Below are 14,191 nucleotides of genomic sequence, written 5' to 3'. Positions count from 1 at the left end.
AAAAAAAAAAAAAAAAAAAATAGAAGGGGGTATAAAATCCATTGCTGAAATTTTCAAAGCTGCCAGAGGGATACAAACACCCAGTGTCAATAAAATTAACAGCAGCTGAGCATTCAGATGCCAGCCATAACTTACTCCTCACCATTTACGCCCCGTTTACTTTCTGCACTCGCCTGGGCATGAGTAATGCAAACCAGCTCCTTCCCACTTCTGCCACCAGCTTTTTTCCAAGTGAGCACCTCTTGCCCGGCCCAACACCCCCGTGTCGCACGGCTCACGTTATTGGGCAAGCAGAAAGAGAAATTAGGGTTTAGGGAATTTTTTGGAAGGTGACCATCACTCCGACTGAAATTAAAGAGTTGCAGAAACTCTTCTGCAGATGGCAGGGTGAAGCGGGTCTTACAAATCCCGACGGAATTTCTCTCTGGAAAGAAGCAAATACAAACAGGATTTCCTTCTATTCAGCACATTCAGGGAAGCCAGCTTCAGTGCTGGCGGTGGCAACAGAGGACAAACAGGAAGCTGGTAACACGAACCGCTGTCTTATCTCAGTCTGGAGCATGAGAAAGGCAAAGATAAGCAGGAAAGGAATATTTTAAAGGGAGGGGGAAACACAAAAACTAGTCTCCTAGCTGTGCATGTAGTGGATGCAACAAAGGATGGGCTCAAAATTTACTCTTGCTCTGGCCACGGATTTGCACGGCCACAGATTGGTCGTTGCTGCGGTTCCCCATCTATTTGGCTTCCTTTGCCAAGGCACGTGTACGGCGGAGATGGTAACACGGCCCCTCCCGTGCCACCTTACCAAACCACCGTTTCATCAGTTAATGCCCGCAAAGTGCTCTGAACAGGCAAACTGCTGAGTAATGGTATTACTCCCACCCCGGCACGAGTCCGCTCCGCTCTCCAAACCCAAAGAACAAAAGAAATTAAAGGATGAACCTCCGCGGCACAGCTGGAGAGACATCCCTCGCAGCGCAGCTCCTTGCGTGGCAATCGTGCTGACCTGCAGCGGCAAAAGCGTCTCTCCCACCACCCACCTCTCCCAGGCATAATCCAAAAGCCACCACTTAAAAACTAGTTTAATATGCAGACCAGGAGATCACCACAAGCAGGAGGAGGTAGCCAGGCTTTTAACTCAGGAAGTTCAGCCGGGAAGCAGTGAAATAAGTTCATCTGAAGCAGAAGACGTCATGACCGGTTTCTGTGCTGCACGCTTACGTGATGGTCTTGCACTAAAACCATCAAACCCGGCAAACACCAAATTATTTAAGAAACAAATATACATAGCGATACAACAAGCAAGGGTCCCTAGAGCAATCTGCCTCTCACTTTCTCCATCTTCTGCTTTCAGCCAGCTGTGACTGTGCCTAAGCAATCCCGGGCGCACGGCTGAGAAGTCCTGCCTGGAAGGGGACATTACAGAGGGGAAAAGACACCGAGGAGCCTCTTGCCGGCATCTTTGTAATATTCTGTAATCCCCCCGGGCGAGGCGGGCAGCCCGCACTGCTGCTGAACAATGCAGTTTTGAATTCAATTAAAGTGATTATCTGTTGTGCCAAATAAATTGTGTACAGCATATATCCTGCAGCATTTTACACCTTCAGGCTCATTATTTTCTAACTGTTTCCTCCTGTTTATGCGCTTTCAAATTAAATTGCTGATAATATGCGCCAAAATAAAAAATGAGCGCACCTTGTCCGAAGAAAATTGATTCTCCTTTTTCCTGAACCGGGCGATTGCCAGGTTTTATATACTCTGTTCCTGGCGATCATTAGTAATTCAATTTTCTTTTTATTAGCCCCCTTATCTGCTGAGCAATATAGTGGCAGAGCTGACCTCTTTCGCACGGGTAAATGTTTAAAATCTTTTCCCTGATTAATTTTGCCAGTTAAGGAAAAGAGGAGAAATGGCCCGGCTCTTAGCCATCACAATGAATAAAGCTTAATGTTGATTGTGATGGAATTTCTAATGCCAAGGAAATTGATTGAACGCAGCAATTACACTGCAATAGTAACTCAAGGGAAATGGGATAGTTTTCTCCTGGCCATAGCCTTTTGGTTATTTAAAACAATCCAATTTGCAAGGATAATTATATATTAGTGTTTTATCTGCCACTTGAAATGAACATGGGAGTTTTGATACTGGCCCAGCATTAGCAGGTTATTGCTGCAAATTACTTGATATCTGCTTTCTTTCACATAAAGACGAAATTAGGCCATCAATAACCAGAAAAAGGTGGACCGGGGAGATGCGAGGGGCACGAGTGCCCTCTGCAGGGCTGCGGGGAAGGAAGGGCGGCACGAGAGACTCCCCGAAATCCCCAATTCTCCTGCTTGTCGGAGCGCGCCGTACAGCCACCACTCCTGTGCCGGACACGCAGCAAACAGGCACGGTGCTGCTCCCCATCCACAGAGCTGCCACATCTCTGACATTAAAAGAATTTTTTTAAAAAAAATCATAATTTTAAGCGTTTACTTCTAGTTTCTCCTAGAGAAAAAGCCTGGGGAATAAGAAACAACAGCACCGTCATGCCGAATGCCCGAGCAGGGTGAACGCTTACCAGCGCAGCAGCGTTGCACAAAAGCTGCGGCAGCCAAGGAGGGCAACAGCATTGATTTTTTGCAGGGGTGATTAAAGGTTCACGACTGCAAGCACTCACCTGTCTTTCATCAAAAACAAGAGTTGAGAAAGGGCCTCATCCTGCAAGACTTCAAATAAGCGACCAGCTAGAGCTGGGAGTAAAAGGCTGTTGGGAAAGAGGGGGGATTCCCACATCCTCACTGCTGGCACAGGACTTGTGGTACAGGAGGAGCGGGCATGTCCCTCTGCCATCGCATCTGAATCAGTCAAACCTCACTTAGAAGTTGGTATTTTCCCTTAAAACTGGTGATAAAAAGATCATGCCCCTGCACTTTTGGGAATAACCCCATCTCCAGTTTGGAGAAAGCGGATAAAGGCTGACCAAGCTAAATCGGACAGCACGTGGCCAAAAAGCACCGCAGGAAGCGGTGTTGTCCCAACATACGCACCACGATTTTATTATATTGGCCATTTGCTGTAACAAATAAGCAACAGAAAGCCAATTCAGGATAGACATTTGCCATTTAGAAAACATAATTACAACATACCGTTATTGGCAGGAAAGTTACTCGGCAAATGACAGAGCAGGAGCCCAGTATTTATTCTCCAAAACAAATCCTTCGGTTCAGATGCCAAAAAAAAAAAAGATGGTTGGGGGAATTGCCATCTGCGGAAACTCCACCCACATCTTAATTACCAGCTAGCCTCTCCCTGCTTCTTGCATCCAAAAAGGGTTTGCAGTATGAGGGCAGAGCCCAGCCACCTTCCCAGCGTGACTCCCACACAGTTAACAGGGGAATTAAAAGTTCAGGCTGCAAGAGCACTTCCAATTATGGTAAGTCATTTGAAAAAAAAGTAAATATATATATCTGTTTGAAGAAAAAAATAGAAATCACAGTTAACTTCAGCTTGCATTTAGACAGGCTGTATTATTTCTACACAACACAGTGGCACCAGTGGCCTGAGGACCATATTCAGCAGCCCGATGATCCTTGTTGGTCCTCCAGCTTTTCCGTGGATAAGGAGAGAAGCAACCGCTGCCTTTTATCCCTCTTGTACCAGCTCCCCGACTCAGATGCGAATTGTCTTGTCAACACCAGAGGCAAGCGAGACAACCTGTGTCTGCCACTTCTATACACAAATGTATATATGAAGCCTGACATTCAGACAGAAGCCTGAAACACGCCGGCGCGGGTGCCGAAGGAAGCAGACCCCGTGCAGAAGTGGTGAAGCCATTTCAAACAAGGGGAAGGCCAGAGGCTTCATCAGGCTCGCGACCATGCCCAGAGCAAGGGCTTGTTACCCGAGTGGAGTCACAGCTCCCAGCAAAGTAATTATCTCCAAAAGTTCTCCTTCCCTCCAAAAAGAGCCTGAGAAGTTAAATGGAAACAAAGGGGGGGGGGGGGAGGAACTCTTTAATATTAATGGCACATTAATATTAAGTACTAAGTGGTCAAGAAGTCCAACATCTACAGGCTGGTTTATCAACATTAATTTGGCTCCGCTGAGCAACAGAACATTTTCTATTCCTCTTTGCTTTGGTCAAGCACTTGAGCTCCTCCTGCGCAGGCGTTCTGCCCCAGCACAAGCCCTGCGTTAAAATACCTGGATGAACAGACCACCAACTGGATTAGAAATGCTTCGCCGCTCTACCGTCCCATCAGAGCAACTTCAATTTGGGACATACCCCAATTTCTGAGTGGTTATGAAATGTTCCACTTCATCAAATGAGTATTTTGGAGTTAATTGATAATAGCTGCAGGTATAACGCTGAGAGCAGCCCAAATAATCCCAAGAGAACTGCTACTAGTCTGCCACTTTCCATTTTCTAATACGATCACTGATCCTTAAATGAAAACACGGCGATTCCTACAGAGGCAAGCGCCTCCAAATACAGACCATTGGGAAACACCAATTTGACACCAAGTGTCAGGTCCATTTGGGTCCAAAAAGGGAACTGGCGTGTCAGGAGATGGACAGGCCTTTGCGTTACGCACTTGGGAAAGGCACCAATGCCTTCAGTAAGTACCGCAGAGCTCCTGCCACGTATCCCAAAAGCCTGTTTAACAGTGCAAACAAGAAAACAACAAAGCTGCGTCACAACACCATCCGCATCAGCAAGGAAGGAAGGGGCTGACCCAGCTTTTTGCACCCACGCTGCAGTACATGAAGTAGGGCACGCTTCTCCCCAGCCATCCTTCCGTCCTCAGCCCTGACGCACACACTGTTTGAGTCCGAGGTGGGATCTTGCAGCGCCCCGGGAATGCAGGGATGTTGGACGCTCACTCACCACACAGGCATGAGCGCCCATCAGATCCAGGCTCCAGCGCGACCACATCCATCCAGTGGGATCACTAGCCCGGCATGAACCATCCAGCTCTTTAATCGGTTTGTTAGCTGGGCTGTGCGTGTCTAGACTCAAGACGACAAACTAATCAGAGGTAAGCCACCCGGCTGGCCCAGGACTGTCACCGGTTTGCTCCCAGCAAGAGAGGCAATGGGTGTTGCTTCAGCATCAAGCCAGAGACTTAACGCCAGCCTCACTGCTCCATTCGTGTCCCACTCTGCTCCCAGAGGCTCCCAGTAGCACCTCTGTTCCCCACCTACTTCCCTCGCACTTGTCTTGCGAGAAATGGCACGACGTAAAACTCCACCACCTGATTAATACCCTCACTTTGCACAAGCCGAGAGAAATAAAAACAACCCTCCCAAAACCTCTCAGATAACCTGAGAGCCAGGAATTGAACCCACAAGCCTCCACTTACTCCCAGCTCACTATAAGACTGCTGTAAAACCAGAAGACACCTACCATTATATACATAATTATACATTTAGGGGCACCAAACGTGAGTGATGTCTGAGCTGCTCCAAGCCCTCATCAGTGGCTAGGCTCTCTCATCAGACTTTGGGATGCTGCCTCAAAAATGTCCCTGCCCCATCCAGGATCTAACAATCTCTTTGTACTAGACCATACTTGTCTCCCTGGGCAAAAAAAAAAAAGAGTCCTAGCACATGTAGGAGCAGTCCAGCAATAATTCAACACATGTAGAAACCCAGATCATGAGAACAGTTCAACACATTAAGCTGCAAATACACTGCGTGGGATTGAACCCTCTCAAAAAAAGAAAAGCCTTAAGGTATAAGATATTCAAACCTATAAACTTAATTCCAGTCAAAGGAACCAAATCCACAGGCTAATTATGAAGGTGAGCATGAAGGGTCAAGGTCTGCTTGACTTATTTGCTCCACCTCCATGCTACAGGCAAGGCTGCTGCTGCCGCCAAGGGGAAGGTAAGAAGCAGGAACGTGTGGGGCAGGCACCTTGCTAGTTCTCAGCCTTAACCAGATGCCCAGCAAGCAGCACCAACCCTGCCAAAATTCATTTTGCAATTTCAAAGCCATCAAGGCTTGCTGAATTTTTTCTGCTAACTGGAGAAGCAAAGCAGCCGTGCATCGCTCAGCAGCTGCTTCACAGAGCTGCCAGTGGCACGAGAAGGAGCAAATCAAGTCCTTTGGGATCCCCGAGATGATGGTACAACAGAGGTTAGATTACCAGCAACCATCTACCCGTATAATATCAGCATTTAGCACTTGATGTCCCACCAGCGAGGGGAAAGCCTGTAAGTGCGGTAGAGGAAAGATGACAAGAACTGTCGAACTTACATTGTTGCGTCGCATCTTAGAGAACCTCTCCAGGAAGAGGACACACAGCCAAGTCCTCGCAGTCACCAAGTCAACAGAAAATATACCCAGCAAGAGATCTCAACTGCACAAAGTCCTCCTAGCAGAAAAATGTATTTAATTCAGCTCTGCAGAGAGGCTGGACAAAGCAGCAGCAAACACAGCAGAAACAATCTTGTACCCTCCTCCCTGGGGAGGAGAAAGGCAGCCTAAGGAGTCCTTCCAGAGCTTCAAGCGAATGGATCCCAGTGCCACTTGCCATTTTCCAGTCCAAATAATGGCTCATCTACCAGAGTATAATTCCTCTACACTGCAGAAAGCAAGAAAGAAATTTAGAAACCATTTCAGAATTATGGTGGGGAAGCATTTTTAATTCACCATCTAAGGCGTCAGCGTCCGTGCTCCGGCCAGCACAGCGAGGCACAGAGAAAAGAAGGCTCTGTGGCATTTATGAAGTGAGGAAGAGTAGTCTCACATGTGCACACACACATATACACAAAGGAAAGGGCAGGCAGGACATTTCCTTTTGCTTTTACTCATTTTAAGAACCAAATCGAGACACATTTTTACAGCAGGTACTGCAGTTTGCAAAGAAAAAGAGCCACAAGGCATGGTCACCAGGTTTTATTAAAGCAGATACTCATTTCCGCATCTCTGAGCTAAGACTGTGAAGCGCACAGATCCAAGCTGGAAAATAACGTAAGTCACTTCAACACAGACAACTCACAACTCTTATAAACCTGGGGTTTGTCTGTGCTAGGTTTGCCTAGCATCTATCAGGAATGGTTTGATAATTTGATCCACTTTTGGACAGGGGAATGAACTACATGCTGTCCCAAAGTCACTTCCAGACCTATTTTCCAATTTTTTTTTCCTACTTTCCCTAAACTTCTTTATTTGCCAACTTCTACTTTGATCAAAGCCAGGAGCACAACCATATTTCTGCTCTACCTACATACTTTCAGCCCTATGCAGTTTAAGATCAAAAACCTTTTCAGTATGGGAACATTACCTTCAATCAAGGAAGATTGATTGAATATTCAATCTGAATATTCAAATATTCAGAATACGTTCCCAAAAGACACACACTTTTGGCAGCTGCCAGTCAGGCCCCCAGGGGGGCAGAAGGTTTTGATGCATTTTGTATATTCTTAACCTATGTGAAGCTTCACTTTGGTTGGGCACAAGTTTTTTCTGACGGCTTCTAAAAAGGAGAGACGTTTGCCAAGTCAAAGAAGCTTCGATGGGTGCTAGGAGCCTTCCCAAGGCAGCAGCTTCAGTCTTGTGACCTCCTCTACAATGCACACACCTGAGCAAACTACAGCAAGGCCTCTGCTCTGCACAAACCCAGGTGTAAACACGGAGCTACACGGAGAACAAGGATCTGGTTTAACCTCAGGTCTGTTCCTGAATCACCCAAACGGCTTATATCCCTGTAACCAGCAGTGTCTCAATTTCCTCATGTGTAAAATGCTCTTGCAACCCCAAATTGCTCTGCGTCTCCAGAGCCACAGCAAAGCTGCTCATACCAGGCTCTCAGCAAGCACAGCAAGTTCCTTAAAGAGGAGCTTTACAGCATAAAGATTTATCCAATGACTCGTACTGGACATGCCACACTGGAGAAAGGTCCCCACTGAGCAGTTTGTGAGGTCTGAGTCCTAAATTCACCCCACAACAGGCAGTGGACGTTTCTTGGGAGGCTGAAGGGCTGCGTTCCCCATCCCACACATCACCATCACCCAAGGAAGAAAAGCCTTGTTGCCCCCACATCACCATCACAGCTGGATCTGGCCATGTGCTGCATCCACCACCTCTGGTTTCAGAGATCACAGAAGAGCAACCACAGTGCAAGTATGACCAAGACCTCCAACCGTCCATGCTGCCTTCATGCACTGCATGAGAACTTCCAACACAGAGTGTCTGGAGGTGCAGCCTTCATGCCCCTCCAGACACGAAAGGGTTTGCTGACATCCTTAAATGGAGCAAGACTCAGCCCCGAAGTCAGGCAACTGCTTGAATGCTGGACCATCAATGCAACTGCACAAACGCACATCTTATTCTCCCTGCCCCTGCCTCTCCCGTGAGTCACTGCCCACCTCCTAAAGCGCCAGATCCAAAATTCTCCTCCCAGCGTCCCCCCCGCATCCCTCCAAACCCCTCTTCAAACACACACACGAAGAGAAAAATCTTTTTCTTCTCCTCCCACAAAAACCTCTTCCCTTTCCTGAATCGCAAGCCTCCATTCTTGTCTTTTCATCTGTCAAAACATAGCAACATCTCAACACAGAGCTGGTTGTCTGAACGCGAAAGAACTATAATCACACGTGTAAACTCGCTAGGTGAAGTGCAGAGCAGGAAACCACAGAATTGTCTTCCTGACAACAGAGGCTCAACAGTTTTACTTTTGGAGGCAGATCGCAGCTACGTCGTGGCCCGAACAGCCCTCCCCACTCAAGCGATGCCTACCACAGTGTCACTGGCCACTCTGCCGTACGTGAACGAGCACGGCGTAGGCGCATAAGCAAAACGTGCTTCAGGTACGTTTGAGAAAACTGAATTTCAGGGGGTTGAAGCCACTTGTGCATGATAACGTCGCCACTGAATAGCAGAACCAGACTTCGAGCCAGAAACATCACGAAAACGTTTCACGCATGCGTAGGTGCAGCTCTCCAAGCCCCAAGCAGCTGATTTCTGCTCTGACCATTGCCAACCCAAGGCAGCAGGACATGAACATAAACTACCTGTTCACAAACACGATGGACCCGGTATTCCTCTAACAATTGCAACTTTAAGCAAATTACATACAAAACCTCAACGCCCGCAGACATCGCACTGGGATACAGGTGCATTAGGTAGGTCTGTAGTTGCTAGAGGAGTATCTCATGACACGCACAAGCTTTTGCCCAGTGCAAAAAGAAAGACTGGTCTTACAGATGTATTACTGCCTCTGCCATCCTCTTCCTTCCTTGAGCACCTTCCTATTTGATGCCTGTAAGTCCAGCAAAACCACATTAGAAGCAAGAAGCACCTTTAAAATGGCCTTGTCTGGAGATGTCAAAGCACAAGACAGCTCCGGGGTAAGGCAGAAGTCTTACTCCAGCCAAACTTCTGCTCCTCAATGTTTGCTCCAGGACCAACAACAGGAGATTCACCTCCTGGAGGGCCTGGTAACCCATTTCCAAATCCAAGAGCCTCCCTTGGAACCGCTTCACCGGCACACGGTCAGCAAGCACCACCAGTCACCCCTTGGGACAGCTGTTCCTACCTTCCTTGGTGGAGACCTGCATCCTGGTGGCCGGCAGCCTGCAGAGCCTGTGCTTGGTGATCTGCACCAGGCCCTTGGGCGAGGAGCGTTTCAGCGTCGCAGAAGGTTTCCCCCGCGAGGCGTTTTTCTTCCTGAGATGGAAGTGGCTTTTCGGAGGTGCAGCGGGCGAGGAGCTGTTCTTCTTCTCTGTCGGCGAACTGCAAAGGGGAACACCACATGGTTAGAAGAGGGTAAAGAGGTGACCAAAATGCACTTGGTCCCCTTGCCCAGAGCTGAGAAGAGAAGCTGGGTCACCAAGCTCCACGCTGCTCCCCTAGCCAAGGGTGAGAAGAAGCACTGAACAGAAAATTGCAAGTAAATAGGCAAGTGTGATGAATTTCTGGCAAAGTACAGATGGAGAATGAGGTATTTGACAGCCTAACTCAACTCATTCCCTTCTGCTTTCCCCTCAACAGATGCGGGGGAGAGGATGCTGTCCTTTAGCAAGATGAGGGGGGGGGGTCTCATCTGCCCGACTGCCAAAAATCCAATGCAACCCCAGCTTCTCCAAGCACCTTGCTTCAGAGCGATCTTCCCAGCACAACCCACCTGCAGACACGTCCCCCAGAAAACCGTGAGGGCAAGCAGAGGATGGAAGCCTGCGGTGAAGTGCTGAGCGGAGGATCTGGGAAACAGAAGCAGGAATCGAGGCATCAGATCCTCAACGGGTGCTGTGTCACCAGCTCATTGCGTCACTTAGAATAGTTATTTAGGCCACAGTCCTCAATTTTCAAGAGCTCAGGCTTGGTGTTACTGCAGCGAGAAAGGAACCAAACCACATCTCCACTACGCTGAGGGTATCTCCGAGTTCAGTGGTAGAGTAGAGGTCACACAGCTGGGCCACCAGCCCTCACCCCATCCCACTTATCCCTTCCCTGCAGCACAGGCTGGGCTTGCATCCAGCCCTGCCGAGAAAAGCAGCACAAAACACGGCTTTCCCACTGGGAGCACAACGTAACGAAGCCCTCGCAGCACTTCCATGACACACCGGCTTTCAGAGAAAGTTTGGTCCCAATCTCTTATCTGTTTCCCCCCCGACTCCCAGCCCGGTGCAAACCCCTTTTGCAGATAACTCAGCCCACACGCCTTTTTCCTTCCACCAAGCTTCATTTATAACCTTCCCATTGTACTCTGTCCCTATCAGACACGGCCAGGGGGGAGAACTTGTTCCACAAGACCCCGGGAGTATCTGCTAGTCTGGCACAGCACGCTCTCCCAAGGTAGCTACGACGGCCACAGATCAGTCACTGACTCAGCAAGGAGAAAGAAGAGCAAGAGCCTTCAGGGAGGACACTTTGGGTTACTGGTGGATAGCACAAAAAAATGGCACCCAAGGGAGAAAAGTACCAGCAGAGCATCACGGACAGCGCTTCTTCCCAGCATGCACAGCTCACCTCCCATCCCATCCCATCCCATCCCATCCCATCCCATCCCATCCCATCCCAGAGTCTGCACAATGCTTTACGGGGACAGACCATACACGATACAGCGATTCAAGCCACTTCTCCTCCTTTCCCTAGCCCCCAGTGCAACAAGGTTATTGGGAGTTTGAAAATAAATCAGTAAAGGAAGACAGCTATTTCCTTCCCTTTGAATATTAGTCTGTTATTCAGGTCAGAGAGGAGGCTCCTAAGTACTGCGGCAAAGCCTTCGGAGAACAGGGATGGGAGATGAGAAGAAAACCCAGCTCTGTTTCAAAGGTTAAAGTCAGAGTTACACAGGCTGCTAAAACAATTAAAACCTGAGGCCTTCCAACCCTGGAAAGCGGGATGCCTCCAGACAGAACAAAGTCACCGCACTTGGAAAGAGAAAGGCAAATATACCCTCCAATATACCACCACCCTCGTTGGAATTTCACTTATAGCCACAACTTCGGTGAAGCCAATGGACACAAAATATGACGAGTGCAGCGACACCGCTCTGAAGACGACCAGCAACTTACCCCGAGTTTCCTTTTCTCTTGATGATTTTTGTCCGACTCTTCACTTTGTAACTGGACAGCGCGCCATCACTGAAAGAGGACTTCGCCCCGCCGAGACCAACAGATGCAGCACCCGGAGGCGGTGGGGCTGCGCCGGCTCGAGGGAGATTGGGGGCTGGAGGCTTTTTCTGATCCTCGGATCGCCACCTGAATGCTGACTTGGAGGTGGAGGGCGAGGTCTGGAGGCTGGAGGCTTTCCACTTATACTTGCTTGGAGAAACACCCAGTTTGCACTGCAGTCCCGATTTCTTCAGCTTTGCTCCCAAGTCTGCTTTGGGTGATAGTTTAGCACCTCTGTCCGCTCCACCAGCAACCTTCTTAGCACTTTCAGAAGCTCTAGGGCTGACCCATCGCTTCACAGTACGAGAGCATTTACCAGGGTTTGCGACCCACGTGTAATTAGTTTTCCTGAACTTCGGAGCTTTGCTGGAGATGGATGTTGAGGCAGCTCTTTGGAGACCGGCAGCTCTGTGGACTACAGAAAACCTGCTCTTCGTTGGAGTCATCCCAACCACCAAAGTCGCGGCCTGAGCAGGTCTAGAGCACGCCTCGCCATTTCCAACGAGCTTCGGCTCTCTGAAAGCATCCCTGACTTGCTCACCAGACTGCCCTGGAGCTGGCGGTTCTGCCTTCCTCCGTAGCAAGTGCCGAGCCGGCTCGCGATCTGGCAACACCAAAGGCTGCTGCGGCTCCAATTTCAGTGTCACAGCGTTTTCACTGGAGCTTCCGCAGAAGGCAGGGGAGCTCCCGGCCACATCATCAGCCAGACGCACCGTTCTAGGCTTATCTGACATGCTTACGTATGCTGAACTCACGAACCGGTGAGATGAACTAAATGAAACGGAGAGAGAGGGTCTTCTCTCTTCATTTCGGCTCGTGTACGGAGACTTCTGCACACTTTTACTGTCACCTGGAGCAGCGACCACCGTTTTCAGCCCAGAAAACTCACAATAAGAACCCACATCACCAAAACCTTTTGTATCTACGAACGGGCCAGCCCTCTGTGGCAGCTGGATCCCCACAACTATATTACCATCTGTAGTTAAGTCCACGTGTCTCTCCGGGGACGATTCTGGTGGCTCAGGTGCCTGGCTTTCCCCTTGGCTTCCAAAAGCCTGAGACGTGCTGGCACTTCCACCGCTTCCAATGTCACATGCCGATCCCGGTGGCCGGTTGACGAGGGAGTATTTTTTCCTCCAGGAGTGACCCTGTCGCAGCTGGAAATCCCTGGGAGCCTGCTGGGGGTACCTGGCCGAAAATGCCCCCCTCCTGAGGCAGGCTGGTGGGGGTTGTTCCACCTCGGCGGCGCAGATGGCAGTGGCCGCGGCACATCTCCATGTGTGTTTTTATGGTCATTTATGAGACCTAAGGAGAAGAAGACAGCATCTGTTAATCACCGGTCCCACGGGAGTCTGACAGCATCACAGCACTGGTTTTCGTCGCGCTGCAACGAGGACGATCGCTCCGCACAGGCTCGCACAGGCCACGTTTCAGATAACCGGTGCTGGAAGGAAAAACTTGTAACAAATATCTCCCCCAGTCTTCATGAAAGTCAGTTACAAAAGCGATTTTGCAGGACAGCTCAACACAGGTCTGAACCACAGACCCTTGACACACTACACTAGTGCTGTTAACCACCTTTTGCCCCTTTACGCTCTTTTTTATGTGCAAAAAACGGATGCTTGAATTATTGTTTTTGGACCCTAATTCTAAAAAAATGCTAATTTTATTTCCAGCTATTTTTTCAGAGCAGTCTCTGAGGGTCTGCTCACACACGTAGCCCAGCACAGCCACCACCAGCCCCAAACACAAAGCATAGAATCACAGGATCATTTAAGTTGGAAAAGAGCCTTAAGATCATCGAGTCCAACCGTTAACCCAGCACTGCCAAGTCCACCACTAAACCATGTCCCTAAGCACCTCATCTACATGTCTTTTCAATACTTCCAGGGATGGGGACTCCACCACGTCCCTGGGCAGCCTGTTCCAATGCTTGACAACCCTTTCAGGGAAGACATTTTTCCTCACATCCAATCAAAACCTCCCCTGGCACAACTTGAGGCCGTTTCCCCTCGTCCTATTGCCTGTTACTTGGGAGAAGAGACCGACCCCCACCTCACTACAGCCTCCTTTCAGGTAGTTGTAGAGGGCGATAATGTCTCCCCTCAGCCTCCTTTTCCCCAGGCTAAACAACCCCAGTTCCCTCAGCCGCTCCTCAAAGGACTCGTGCTCTAGACCCTTCACCAGTTTCATGGCTCTTCTTCTTCAAAGCAGCGATGAGGAGACTCTGAGGTGGCCCCAGCTTCACCGTTGAGTCACTGCACATCCCTCTGCCAAGCCACCACACCTTCCCCGTGCTTTGGTCTACTAACGAGGTCATTTGGATAATAGATACCTGTCAATTAGGGAGGGTCTGAGCTTGTTAAACCTCGGTGTTTAGAAAACCCTTCCAATAAAAGGGATTATCAAAGGATTTTTGAGCCTTATATTTTAGGCATGTGTCAGCATAAAGCAAGTTTTTCCTACATGAGGGGTCACAGAGCTTCTGGAAGAGCAGCGTCAGCAGATCCCTCCTGGAGGAGGAAAGGACCACATTTTTCACCCTCTCATCACACCTCCCCCACACAGAAGCTCCTGGACAG

General features: G+C 49.1%; 1 protein-coding gene across 1 annotated transcript in view; it reads right to left on the bottom strand.

The window, feature by feature from the left end:
- ZC3H3 (zinc finger CCCH-type containing 3) overlaps positions 1-13,875 on the bottom strand; it is a 204,501-nt gene extending 190,626 nt beyond the window's left edge. Inside the window, 4 exon segments of the mRNA XM_009334823.1 lie at positions 9,530-9,726; positions 11,511-12,822; positions 12,825-12,914; positions 13,794-13,875. Coding sequence (XP_009333098.1) covers positions 9,530-9,726; positions 11,511-12,822; positions 12,825-12,914; positions 13,794-13,875 — 1,681 coding nt within the window.
- Between the last annotated feature and the right edge of the window lie 316 nt (positions 13,876-14,191).

Source organism: Pygoscelis adeliae, unplaced genomic scaffold (assembly GCF_000699105.1).
Source record: "Pygoscelis adeliae isolate BGI_AS28 unplaced genomic scaffold, ASM69910v1 Scaffold340, whole genome shotgun sequence".
Taxonomy (NCBI): domain Eukaryota; kingdom Metazoa; phylum Chordata; class Aves; order Sphenisciformes; family Spheniscidae; genus Pygoscelis; species Pygoscelis adeliae.
The sequence above is the reverse complement of the archived record's forward strand: the minus strand, read 5'-3'. Positions and strand labels throughout refer to the sequence as shown.